General features: G+C 41.1%; 1 protein-coding gene across 6 annotated transcripts in view; it reads right to left on the reverse strand.

Moving 5' to 3' along the window:
• MPP7 (MAGUK p55 scaffold protein 7) overlaps positions 1-14,467 on the reverse strand; it is a 251,755-nt gene that overhangs the window by 93,359 nt on the left and 143,929 nt on the right. For all 6 annotated transcript variants that reach the window (XM_049705343.1, XM_033403528.2, XM_049705340.1 and 3 more), the window contains 2 exons: positions 10,433-10,510; positions 8,048-8,128 (listed from right to left, as the gene is read on the reverse strand). In XM_049705343.1, coding sequence (XP_049561300.1) covers positions 8,048-8,128; positions 10,433-10,510 — 159 coding nt within the window. The remainder of the gene's footprint in view (positions 1-8,047; positions 8,129-10,432; positions 10,511-14,467) is intronic.

The raw sequence follows: 14,467 nt of genomic DNA on the forward strand, positions 1-14,467 counted from the left end.
TGAAAGCGCTTAGGAAGAAAAGAACAGTCAGCCCAGAATTGTGTATCCAGCAAAAGTACAGCTCAAGAATGAGGATGAGAGGGCTTCCCTGGTGGCGCAGGGGTTGAGAGTCCGCCTGCTGATGCAGGGGACACGGGTTCGTGCCCCGGTCCGGGAAGATCCCACATGCTGCGGAGCGGCTGGCCCGTGAGCCATGGCCGCTGGGCCTGCGCGTCCGGAGCCTGTGCTCCGCGACGGGAGAGGCCACAGCAGTGAGAGGCCCGGGTACCACAAAAAAAAGAAAAAAATGAGGATGAGAACCAAGGTGAAGTTAACAGGGACCCACTGGAGAAAACTTAAAAAAAAAAAAAAGATAATGAAGCAATGGTTTTTGAAGACACTGGACATGAGACAAGGAAAGACAGTGACCACTGAGAGATAGGAAACAACTGCGAACCCTAAGACTGCCCCAAGCTTCCTGTCTAGAGCGAATTTCCCGCTATGTCGGGGGAGAAGGAACCCAGGACAGCAGAGCTGGGAACCTAGGGAGATCAAGGGGCTAACGTTCTCAGGGAAGGGATGAGAATGGAGAGAGCTGCACAGACACAGAGCTCCTTGAGTCCTTAGCCAAGGCTCGCATACGGAACAACTGCCAGGAAGGATTAGAGCAGTAGTTGGGAACTGAGAGCAATTTTACTCCCCGGGAGCCATATGGCTGTCTGGGGACATTTTTGGTTTGTAACAATTCAAGGGATGCTACTGCTGTCTAGTGCACAGAGGCCAGAGATGCTCCGAGGCATCTGATACCACAGCAGACAATCCCCTCCCCTCCGCCAAGTAAGTATCCAGTCCTCAAATGTAAATAGTTCCAAGGTTGAGAAGCCCTGCATTACAGGAAACAATCCCCGAGGCTTGCACAGGGCAGGAATAGCTCCTGTTCCCACCAGTTACAAGGAAAAGCCTCACCACTCACAGGGCATTGAGGAGAGTTAACAGAGAGGTACTTTCTTAATAGCAGGAAATAATTAGCCCAAGATTACATGCTGCTAAGATCTCACCTAACAAAGCTTAAAAGCAAGCCTCCAAATAACTTAATTGTGTAATTTAAACTCAAGAATATTATCTATAAATATACAAAAATATCCAGCATCAAAAAAAGTCAAGTCACAATGACTGACAGTCAATCAACAATTACTAGGCATGTACAAAATCAGCAACTACTATGCACAATGATGAGAAATATAAAACTAGACCCTGAAAAGTTAGATGACAGAATTATGTAGAACCAAATCCTGAAATTACAGAAAGATCACAGAAAAGGAAATTAACAGTTACTACTAATTCCAAATGTTCAAAAAGCCAGAAGAAGGGCTGAACAGCAGACTTGGAATATACAAAGAAGATTCAAACCAAGCTCCTACAGATAAAAGGTGAAAATACATTTCATTCAGTACACTGAATAAGATTAACACTTGTAGGCAAAGCAATAAAACTACTGAAACACATGAAACACAAAGAGAAAATATAATGAAAAATTATGAACATTTATTGAGCTGTGGGACTTCAATGGTCTATTATATGCACCGAACTGGCATCTCCAGAGACAGGAGAGGTGTTAAAAAAAATCTGAAGAAATATGGCAGAAAATATTCCAAATTTGATGGAAACAAAAAAGCCCATATGTTTAAGAAGCTCAATGTATCCAAGCACAATAAACAGAAAAGACATAACACCAAACTGCTTAAAACCAGTGAAAAGGGGACTATCTTAAAATCAGCCAAAAAGAAAAAAAAACAGCACACCACAAGACAATGGAGCACATCTTTAAAATACTCAAGGAAAACTACTGGCAGCCTAAAATTCTATACCCAGCAAAAATACCTTTTAAAAAGAAGGAATACTGAAGACTTTGTAAAGACATACAAAAGCTGAAGGAATTCATCACCAGCGGACTTGCATTACCAAAAATGTTGTAAGAAGTTCTTTCAGACAAGAGGAATGACTGCAGATGGGAACACAGAAGAGCACCAGAAATGGCTGTTATCTGTGCACCTAGCGTAACTATCTTGCACACGGTAAGAATAACAGGGAATGCTAATGAATGTATTTCATAATAAAGTGAATATTATAGTTGATAGGCATTGTTAGAACACCAGCTATTACTTTTCCTCCTTAGCTCTGTACTTTCATATCTGGATTCCAAAATAAATAATTTACAGATATCAAGTTCATTATTTTTAACAGCTTTGCTTTATAAATAGTTTTGGTTAGCAACATTTTTATTTTAGACAACTAAAAGTAACTTTGTGTTCCATTTTCCTGTTTTAACTGCAGCAACTTCACTATACAGACATTCTTTCAGGAGGCAGTACCTAAATGAAAATTGTGTTTCCATATGCCACCGATCACAGCTGATGGGTTTACCTGTCGCTTAGAGGAATCTACAGGAAATTGAACACTGGGCTTTGTAACGCATCGGGCTCCCAAGCTCTCCCTGCCTCAGACCCCCTGGAGTCAACTCTATGCTCTAAATATCTGTCAGACCCTTAGAATTAAGTGTCTGACTCATAAGGATGAGTAACGCTGATTTATTCTTCCAGAAGGAAGCTTAACTTTGCCATTTATTATGCTTTAATGAAGTCTCATCCACTCCGCATGCCCGGGCAGTGAGTAATTTCTGGTAAGTGAATGTTTTGGAAAGCTGAAAAATTACAACACATCTTTCTATTTTATTGCCTTTTAAAAAACCTACCAAATTTTCCCTGACTTCCTAAATTATAATACCATGTTCTAGAGATGATGTCACCTCACTTTTATCAAAAATGAGCCGCTGAATGACAACTCAGAGAGGATGATTTGCCTTTAATGTGGCAATGTGATGCCTAGGAGTGGTTTTTATTGATTGATGATTCTCTTTGCTTTCCCCGGAAACAAAGTCTCTGTAGAGACCAACGACCCTTCCGCAGTGCCCCCTAAATGGCCCGTGCTCCTCCCCTACTGCAGCAAGCTTTAGAGTCTGTGGCCTCTTGTGACTCTATCATTACCTTTTTCTCACCATGTGGTTTCTTTTATACTTTGTTATTTTTCCTGGACTGTAAGATTTGGACAATAAGACTGGATTTTGTAGACATTATTGAGTAATAATTATTTTTTTTGTATATGGCTACTGACCAATTCAAAGTTTTAAGGACTGGGTGTATTCCAATACAGTAAGTAGTGCATCCTATTACCCTACTTATAATGGAAAAAAATGTATATGTAATATTTCTGTACACAAAAAGGAATGAAAGGTAATGCAGCCAATTAAGAGTAGTTATCCCTAAAGATATATGAACACACAATTCACAGAAGAAATAAAAAGCCATTAAGCATATGAAAGCAATGCTCATCTTCACTAATAAAGCAACAAGGATAGGGACTTCTATTTTAAAATTTAGATTCAAAACACAGTTATGTATTATCCAAAATTCTTTTCTGTTTAATTTCAAAAGTTTTTATCAAGTCACTTTGTAAAAGGTAAAAATTAAAGTCAGAGTAATAAACTATCACATCTTATTAAAGACAATATCATAAATCAGTTATAAAGATAAGTTATTCCTTCCAACCTCATGTATGGATTTTTTTTTTAACTTTTCGTGTGTGTGTGTGTCCATCTGCCCCTGAGGCTGTAAATGCTTTTACTCTATCCCATGATTATGGTTCAATTTTTACACTTCCATCTTTAATCTACTTGGAATTCAGTCTAGTAGAGGTCTTTCTTATTTTTCCCCAAATAATTAACCAGCTGTCCCAACGCCTCATACTGAATTTACATCCAATCCCACCCATCCCCCACTTCCTTGTCTCCATCCTCACATCCTTCGTTAGGACCACAGTCACGCTGCACCCAAATTATTTCTACAGGCTCCCAGCTGGTCTTCCCACCCGGGGAACTGCTGTGCATACTACACACAGAGTGATGGCATCGCCTGCTTATTTAAATCCTTCCAATGACTTTCTACTGCTCTCAGGATGGAATTCAAACTTTTTCATATGCTCGCAAGTAGAGTGGCCATATAATTTATCATCTAAATAAGGAAACCACTGAAATTAAAAGGGAGGCTATTAATATTAACCACACTGGAACTACAGGCAAACAGCAGGCCGTCCTGGGTAACCAGGAGGTCGGCCCCGACTCACAGCTCTACTGTCCAGCCCCTCCCCTCCCTCTTTCACACGCTGCCGCTCAGCCACACTAAGTCTACGTTACGCCCTCAAATGTGACAAGTTATTTCCTTTGTAGGACTTCATACCGGAAACCTTCATTTCTCACCTCCCCCGCCGACTCACCCCTCACTCCTCTGCCCCTCTGGTCACCTCACACCAGCCTTCAGGCGTCACCAGGCACAGACCATCTCCTCTGCAGTCCTCTTCAACCCGCCCGCACCCAGCCTGGGCGCCGGCTCTGCTCCTATGTGTTCCACACTATTTCTGGGTGTTCCCTCTGTTTATCCCCTATTTCTATCACCTTCATTAATCTTCATGTATCATCATACATCTTCTACAAGTTCCAGCTACAGGGACTGGCAGAGTAGATGCTCAATTTATGTAGGAATGAATGAATGAAGATCCAACTCTGGTGACATTTACAAACTACCAAAGAAAGTTTTTTTTTTTTTTTTTTTTTTTGCGGTACACGGGCCTCTCACTGTTGTGGCCTCTCCCATTGCGGAGCACAGGCTCCGGACGCGCAGGCTCAGGGGCCATGGCTCACGGGCCCAGCCGCTCCGCGGCACGTGGGATCTTCCCGGACCGGGTCACGAACCCGCATCCCCTGCATTGGCAGGCGGACTCTCAACCACTGCGCCACCAGGGAAGCCCCCCAAAGAAAGTTTTAATGCTTTTCAAAACGAGTTGTCTACAGAAAGCACGTATTATCATTTCATAGTTGGCTACACACTTGGTTGTATATACCTATGTGTGTTTTTAAAACAATCATTATTACTTTGGAGGTACATTTCAGGTTTCCTTTCAGTATTGTGAATTAAATATTCTAAATGGAAGGGCAATCTTCAAAAAGTAGATAAGTAGTTCCCTTATCCACTAAAATTTAAGGGCAATATTCAAGTTAACACCTTGGAATTACATTTTTCATATTTTAACTGTCAGTTCAATGAACAATTCATGTATACATGTTATATTCTACTGTACCTTGCTTCTGCTCTTAAAAAAAAGAAAAAAAGCAAATATTTTCATTTATTCTAAGACAAAAAGAAGTATTTGATCATATTCTGAAATAACTTAAAACTTATTTGGGGACTGCATTTCTTAAAGTACCTTCAAAAGTGAGATAGTGATGGTTGTTAACATAAATGATTTCAAGGAAAGCAATGTTAAATGTTAGGTCAAACTGGGAAGAAAAGTATTTTCTTCCCAAGACTGGTGAACTAGAAATTGCCATTGTCGACTGTACCGTCGAGTGTCCGCAATGTCAGCCACTTTCTACACGTTATTTCCTGAACATACACCTTTCACGCTGACTTCTCACCATTCCTTAGTCACACTGCTACGTACATGTGAAAACAGACAAAACTGTTTGTCTGAGGTATTTTTGCCATAACGAAGTTTAAGTACTCAATTAAAAGCTGCATCCTATGGTGCTGCATGATGCCATCGTAAAGGGAAGAAAACCCACATTTCTTTCCTTCTGGAGGAGTTTCTCCTTCCTTGCTGTGTTTCTCTCCTGTGTGCTTCCTTTACTGCTCACACAAAACAAAATTCTGATCACCAAACGCGTGACGGGTTTTCTCAACACCAAGCAATTCTCTGTGACACCACCTGGGCGTCCTACAGTTCAACCCAATTCTGAGGTCATCTTCCCAGAGAGAGCGTCAGCTCCCACAGGTTGAGGGCTCAATTCTTTAGGACTGCCCCCCCCCCCGACACACTTCAGACACCAGTCACCACTCCAGGCTGCCACCTGTGCTTCTGACCAACCAGCTGCAGATGTGAGGTTCCAACAAATCCCTGCTTGGGTTCAATTAATTTGCTGGAGTAGGTCACAGGATTCAGGGAAACACTTACATGTACCAGTTTATTAAAGCATATGATAAAGAACTCAGATGAAGAGATACACACAGGGTAAGGTCTGGAGGGTAGGAGCATCTGTTCCCGTGGAGGTGGGTACATCACCCTCCTGGTACATGGATGTGTCCCCGAGCCTAGAAGCTCTCTGAACATCACACTTTGGGGATTTTAGGGAGGCTTCCTCAAGTAGGCATAATGAATTCTTAACTCCATTTCCAGCCCCTCTCCCCTCTCTGGAGGCTGGTGGCAGGGGTGGGGTGAGGCTGAAAATTCCAAGCTTCTAATCGTGGCGTGGTCTTGCTGGTGACCAGCGCCCAGCCAGGGGCGCACCCAGAGGCGCCTCATTAGGACAAAGCTCCCCGTGCTCTAACCACTTAAAAATTTACAAGGGCTGGGGGGGACCTGTGTCAGGGACAGGGTCAAAGACAAAGAAATACAAGTGCAATACATGTTCCCAGTGTTCTTATCACTTAGGAAATTAACTAGGGTTTTATAAGCTTTGGGCCAGGAACCTGGGGCAGACACCAAAATGTACATATCTTCTCTTATCTCATAACCACCTAAGGTCACACACTCCTCTCCGGCCAAATACCAGTTTCCATCCAGTATAACCTCTTTATTATTAGCTGTTCCATTTCAAACACTCTTGAACGGAATACCAAAATCAGATCTTTTGTTTCTGGGGGGTCAGAAACATTCCTCTTTAATTTGTAAAATTGAAACCAAGATAACGCTCTCAAAAATGGAGCTTACCAAGCGCCTCGCGGGTACCCTTGCCATGCTCTGCGCCTCACGGGTACCCTTGCCACGCTCTGATTAACATCAACTTCCCAAGCGCAGTGTAAGGAAACTGAAGGAATTTTCAGAGCATTCACGGATCTCCTCCAAGCTGCTCACTGTCTGTGCACTCCGCCTTCAGCATCAGCGACCTTCCTGCACTAACCAGATCCTTATTCTTCTGGAACTAAAGTATAACCGATTTCCTCTGCACCAGTCAATTCCTCTCATATTATTAATCATAGTTCATTACCCTTTACAGAAATACATTCATGTACTTTATATCTACTTACATGGTTTAGAAATCACGGTCCATACACGTTCTCTGTCTTTTATTTAATACTTTTTCGAATATCAGTTTAAGACCATATATAGCACAGTTCCAAAGGAGATTTTTCAAAGAAGGTAGAAATAAATAATCAGTTTTTCCATCTAGATGGACATTTTCATTCAAAAGTCTATATGTGCTTAACAGAAATCATGACATAACTGATCATTTTGATTACATAATTACTGATCCATAGGTAATTCTGACTCCTGGACAATATTTCACATACAAGCGCGGTAGTATCAAGTATAAAATGTATGGGTTACAGAATTTAATACATTAATGACCTTAGAATTAACAGGAAAATTTCTAAATCACATCGTTGACTAATCACACCTGGAGGAAAAATAAGTGATAAACTTGTAAGAAAAACAGAGACTCGAAATGGATCTGCCAGTATTTTACTGGTATTTACACTGGAAAAATGCTTTGCTCTGTAGAAATGGTACGATGCATTAAAACACAAATTGGCAGAAGAGGGGGCAGGAAATGGGGAGAGGAAGAGGAATGCTAAGACCGTCCCACAGAAAAATAGACACTGTTGTCAAATACACTGGCACACCGTTAACTAGCCAAGCAAAATGGACCTAAACAAAATCGCTAATAGGTTCTGTATCCTGTATTCTTAACTTCCTTTAAAAGAAAAACGACCTTGAAGCTCCATTATATTTGCCAACTTAAATCCTGAGCTTCCCAACTTAAGTATTTTATAGATTGTCACAACATTATCATGAAAAGCTCAACTCTTTTTCCTTCACAGGATTTGGGCGATTAAAATACTGTGCACTATTTGAAAACACATTTACTTGAAAATTGATGCTCGAAACAGAATTCATCTGAAGGCCCAGAAAGTGGCCCTTTTCGGATATATTTATTACAGGTGTCACACGTCCTCACCTTCACATTGGGTTTTGACAGTAGTTTCAACAGCTCTCTGATCTCGCTGCTCAATGGCTTGTTCTGAAGCTCCTCCGCCAGCTGCAGGTGAGAGCACATTGACACGAAGAACAGTTAGTAAGAGCAGGGGAGCTCCACGTGCGACAACTGAGAATCTCTCTTGCTACTTTTTCGGTGATTAAGCACAAGTCAGCAGGAAAGAAAACAGACTATCAATCGCTGCTCTTCTTCTGAGGCTCTTAGTAGCCCTGATCCCAGCCCAGGCTCTCAGCTGAGTACAACCCAAGAAATCACATGGGCTAGATCACCTTCTGGTTTACCGCACAGGGGGCAAATCCCAGCTCTTCATCTACGACATGGTCTTTTGCATGCAGACAAAGGACCACTTGGAAAAAGCACTGATCAGGCTTTGACATTGTACAAAAGAAAAACACAGAAAAGAGAACTTCTGAACGAGGTGGTGAAATCCACAGGGTTTCTAAAACCCCAAGTAGCTTGCTGTTTAGAGCTGGGGTAGAAAGAACTAGAATGCCTCTGAAAGAGCAAATGATCGGAAATCTTTATTATGCTCACCTACACAGTCTGTTAAATATAAAATAGGTTAATCATAAAATGACTTATAATAGGTTGACAACTACGCTGCTGCCTCAGATGCTGACTGTTCTCTACCACCAGGATTATAAATTCCCATTGCCGGTTCCAGCTGAAGCTGAAGAAGAAAGGGGTGGAGCTGGGAACCTGCCTTGTGTTCTGCATTAAGAGGCCTCTATCAAAATCTCAATCTTAGGCTATAAGAAGGATCAGATCATTTTCATAAGAAGAAAAGCAAGATTCACATAGAAAAAAAGATTAGAATTATGAAAAAATACAGCGCAGAATGCAAAATATGTACATATACTTTCATTTAAAAACCCTTCTCAAAACACTGCATGAAAGTTCCATTTGCCCCTACAGTTTCTAACAAACCAAAAATAATTGCTCTTATCTCTGGAAAGGACTTTTCTCTAAACGAGGGGTGTAATATAAATTATACACAAAAAATAAAATCAGACAAAATTGATATATTCACTGACTACACTTCAAAAAGTGCTTTTCCTTTTTCAAGGTAACATTTTTTTACAGAATTTTTAACTTACAAAAAGACACAAAAGGCTCTTTGCACTCTTGAATCAAACATTTAAATATATTGCCCTGATGAATTACAAAATGCTAAGTTTATATTTACATAAAAATCTCTAATTAAAAAAATGCAATATTGTTGTAACATGACTGGGTCTTAATTACATTGGTTTATAAATAAATATTTCCCCAAACCCTCAACAATAAATGTTTTAAAACTGGTTTTCAAGGCTCTCTCAATTGTCAAGTGTTTTGGTTCTGCAACACAGAGGTAAGCTTCTTCACAAAACATGTATATTGCAACATCCTTGTAATTTGTAATCTCTGTAGAAATGGAAGAAAAAAATGGGGACTAAACAGGTAACACACAACTTGGAGATACATTACACATGCTTTATTTTCTAAACTAGAATACACGGTATTATCAAAGAAAATCAACCCTTGAAGATGGTCGGTTTTTTTCATTATACCTACAGCTCTAAAAACTTACTAAGCGGAACTATAGTTTGTTTTATTGTAATAACGTAAAAGATTAAAAAACAACAGAGAGGCTGTAGGGTGTCACTAAAAGCAGCCTCCACGCCACATGTATTTCTTGTCCAGCTTAGTGCCCCCTGTAGTTCATCCAGGTTTGTGCTCAGTTCATCTGAGTCCAGAAGTTAACGGGAGAAACAGCGAGTTAGTTCCCTGACCCAGATTTAAAATAAAATTATAGCTACGGGAAATTAACTACTCCATCAATGCCAACTGCTGCTCAAATTTATTTTTCGGTTATGAAGGTAAGTTGGAAAGGTCTAATACCCATAAATCTCTACTATGCTTTACAATCCACTTAAAAAACAACCCTGACTTTTTATGTATTTCGTCCGCCTCATTCCTATGCCAGCGTCTGTCAGTTTCAAGACTGGCAGCGATACAGCCGTCTTGTCTCTATTTCTCCAAAGCTTTTCTCTTGCCTGTGACTTTCCTGGACTCTAACAGCTGATAGCATCTCTCCCCACAGAGGCACAGACTAAAATTTCTATTTCGTAATTACCAAGGCAGGACAAGAGGGTTATCTCCATGCAAAATCTTTAGGACAGGAAAGTGAACAAAAATCAGCCTAGTGTCAGGGTAAACTCAGGGATGACAGGCCTTTTGGAGATATTTGCAACTTCTTTCGGTTTTCACTCCTAGGATCACACATCTCTGTCTGCACTAGGGTGAGTCCTGCCCCCAAGGGGCCGCGAAGGACAAGTACCCCTGAGCTCAGAAAGGCACACTTACGTCACCAGCTAAGGCTGCCGCCCCCTGGAGGATGGGCGTGGGATTCTGCTTCTCGTAGTAGTGAAGTTTCTCATGAATCTGGAAGGAAAGCAAATGCACGTAAGCTCACCTGCCAGCAAGCAGCCTGAGACATTCAACTACTTGGATCGTTTCAACAGCAACTGATCTACTGAACATTCTAAACATGTTTCTGTAAACCTACAGATGACAAAGAGGCGTGCCTAATTCATCTACTACTGTGCTTCAGTGTTTGTAACAAGAACTCAAACTGGGGGGTGGGATCATCATTAAATAGAACCCACGCAAAAGCTAACCTGTGTTCCCCAAACAAACATTAGCTTTATAAAATCTTTAATTTCTAAAACGTAATTGCTTCAATACTTCGAGCGGTGGTCGTAGGTTATATACCTGCTAAAAACATAAGTTATGATTAAAGCAAAGCAAGAAGCTGGCAGCCGTGTTCTGACAATTTGGTGTGTAATAACCACCCAGAGCAAAGAACCAGGCGTCGTGCAGACCGAGGGCCAGCGCTCCCGGAAGACCTCACGGAGCACACAGCCCCCTTCACTTCTTCTCGCTTTTCCTTTCTTCCAAATAGTCAGCTTCCCCCCACCCATTCAAATTTCTACAAAACAAAGGGATTTCTCAAAACTAGAGACATCTCTCCTAACTATTCAGCTTCAATTTTTCATTTTGTAAAACCAGTAAAATTCTATTAATACAAGATAATTTTGTCCGTTTCCCATCACCACGACCAAAGAAACACAAAGGCAAGAATACATTTTTTTTTAATCACAGTTTCAATTTCATTACTTGTGATTAGTCTGTTCATATTTTCTATTTCTTCCTGGTTCAGTCTTGGAAGGTTCTAAGAATTTGTCCATTTCTTCCAGGTTGTCCAGTTTATTGGCATAGAGTTGCTTGTAGTAGTCTCTTAGGATGCTCTGTATTTCTGTGGTGTCTGTTGTAATTTCCCCTTTTTCATTTCTAATTTTATTGATTTGAGTCCTCTCCATTTCTTGATGAGTCTGGCTAAAGGTTTATCAATTTTGTTTATCTCCTCAAAGAACCCGTTTTTAGTTTTATTTATCTTTGCTATTGTTTTCTTTGTTTCTATTTCATTTATTTCTGCTCTCATCTTTACGATTTCTTTCCTTCTACTAACTTTGGGTTTTGTTTGTTCTTTCTCTAGTTCCTTTAGGTGTAAGCTTACATTGTTTGACGTTTTCTTGGTTCTTGACGTAGGATTGTATTGCTATAAACTTCCCTCTTAGAACTGCTTTTGCTGCATCCCATAGGTTTTGGATCATTGTATTTTTGCTGTCATTTGCCTCTAGGCATTTTTTGATTTCCTCTTTGATTTCTCCAGTGATCTCTTCGTTATTTAGTAACGTATTCTTTAGCCTCCCTGTGTTTGTGTTTTTACGTTTTTTTTCCCTGTAAATTTCAAATCTCATAGCATTGTGGTCCGAAAAAATGCTTGATATGATTTCAATTCTCTTAAATTTACCGACGCATGATTTGTGACCCAAGATGTGATCTATCCCGAAGAATGTTCCGTGCGCACTTGAGAAGAAATGTAATCTGTTGTTTTCAGATGGAATATCCTATAAATACCAATTAAATCTATCTGGTCTATTGTGTCATTTAAAGCTTGTGTTTCCTTATTAATTTTCTGTCTGGATGATCTGTCCATTGGTGTGAGTGAGGTGTTAACGTCCCCCACTATTATTGTATTACTGTTGATTTCCTCTTTTATAACTGTTAGCATTTGCCTTATGTATTGAGGTGCTCCTATGTTGGGTGCATTTATATTTATAATTGTTACACCTTCTTCTTGGATTGATCCCTTGATCATTATGTCCTTCCCTGTTCCTTGTAACATACTTTATTTTAAAGTCTACTTTATCTGATATGAGTATTGCTACTCCAGCTTTCTTTTGATTTCCGTTTGCATGGAATATCTTTTTCCATCCCCTCACTTTCAGTCTGTATGTGTCCCTAGGTCTGAAGTGGGTCTCTTGTGGACAGCATATATATGGGTCTTGCTTTTGTATCCATTCAGCGAGACTGTGTCTTTTGGTTGGAGCATTTAATCCATTCACATTTAAGGTAATTATTAATATGTATGTTCCTATTCCCATTTTCTTAATTGTTTTGGGTTTGTTTTTGTAGGTCCTTTTCTTCTCTTGTGTTTCCCACTTAAGGAAGTTCCTTTAGCATTTCTTGTAGAGCTGGTTTGGTGGTGCTGAATTCTCTTAGCTTTTGCTTGTTTGTACAGCTTTTGATTTCTCTACTGAATCTGAATGAGATCCTTGCCGGGTAGAGTAATCTTGGTTGTAGGTTCTTCCCTTTCATCACTTTAAATATATCCTGCCACTCCCTTCTGGCTTGTAGAGTTTCTGCTGACAAATCAGCTGTTAACCTTATGGGAGTTCCCTTGTATGTTGTTTGTCGTTTTTCCCTTGTTGCTTTTAACAATTTTTCTTTGTCTTTAATTTTTGTCAATTTGATTACTATGTGTCTCGGTGTGTTTCTTCTTGGGTTTATCCTGCCTGGGACTCTGCACTTCCTGGACTTGGGTGGCTATTTCATTTCCCATGTTAGGGAAGTTTTCGACTATAATCTCTTCAAATATTTTCTCAGGTCCTCTCTCTCTCTCTTCTCTTTCTGGGACCCCTATAATAAGAATGTTGGTGCATTTAATGTTGTCCCAGAGGTCTCTTAGGTTGTCTGCATTTACTTTCATTCTTTTTTCTTTATTCTGGTCCATGGCAGTGAATTCCACCATTCTGTCTTCCAGGTCACTTATCTGTTTTTCCGCCTCAGTTTTTCTGCTATTGATTCCTTCTAGTGTACTGTTCATCTCTGTTTGTTTGTTCTCTAATTCTTCTAGGTCTTTGTTAGACATTTCTTGCATCTTCTTGACCTTTGCCTCCATTCTTTTCCCGAGGTCCTGGCTCATCTTCACTATCATTATTCTGAATTCTTTTTCTGGAAGGTTGCCTATCTCCACTTCATTTAGTTTTTTCTCTGGGGTTTTACCTTGTTCCTTCATCTGGTAATTAGTCCTTTGCCTTTTCATTTTGTCTATCTTTCTGTGAATATGTTTTTTGTTCCACAGGCTGCAGAATTGTAGTTCTTCTTGCTTCTGCTATCTGCCCTCTGGTGGATGAGGCTATCTAAGAGGCTTGTGCAAGCTTCCTGATGGGAAGGACTGGTGGTGGGTAGAGCTGGGTGTTGCTATGGTGGGCAGAGCTCAGTAAAACTTTAATCCGCTTGTCTGTTGATGGGTGGGGCTGGGTTACCTCCCTGTTGGTTGTTTGGCCTGAGGCGACCCAACACTGGAGCCTCCCTGGGCTCTTTGGTGGGGCTAATGACAGACTCTGGGAGGGTTCACACCAAGGAGTACTTCCCAGAACTGCTGCTGCCAGTGTTCTTGTCCTCATGGTGAGACACAGCCACCCCCCGCCTCTGCAGGAGACCCTCCAACATTAGCAGGTAGGTCTGGTTCAGTCTCCTATGGGGTCCCTGCTCCTTCCCCTGGGTCCCGACGGGCACACTACTTTGTGTGTGTCCTCCAAGAGTGGAGTCTCTGTTTCCCCCAGTCCTGTCAAAGTCCTGCAATCAAATCCCCCTAGCCTTCAAAGTCTGATTCTCTGGGAATTCCTCCTCCCGTTGCCGGACCCCCAGGTTGGGAAGCCTGACGTGGGGCTCAGAACCTTCACTCCAGTGGGTGGGCTTCTGTGGTATAAGTGTTCTCCAATCTGTGAGTCACCCACCCACCAGTTATGGGATTTGATTTTATTGTGATTGTGCCCCTCCTACCGTCCCACTGTGGCTTCTCCTTTGTCTTTGGATGTGGGGTATCTTTTTTAGTGAGTTCCAGTGTCTTCCTGTTGATGACTGTTCAGCAGTTAGTTGTGATTCCGGTGCTCTCGCAAGAGGGAGTGAGCGCACGTCCTTCTACTCCACCACCTTGAACCAATCTTGGTGCCCTTAAATTTTTATGCTTGAAAACTTACTTTAGCCGCT

Source organism: Orcinus orca, chromosome 2, assembly GCF_937001465.1.
Source record: "Orcinus orca chromosome 2, mOrcOrc1.1, whole genome shotgun sequence".
NCBI classification, from domain to species: Eukaryota; Metazoa; Chordata; class Mammalia; order Artiodactyla; family Delphinidae; genus Orcinus; species Orcinus orca.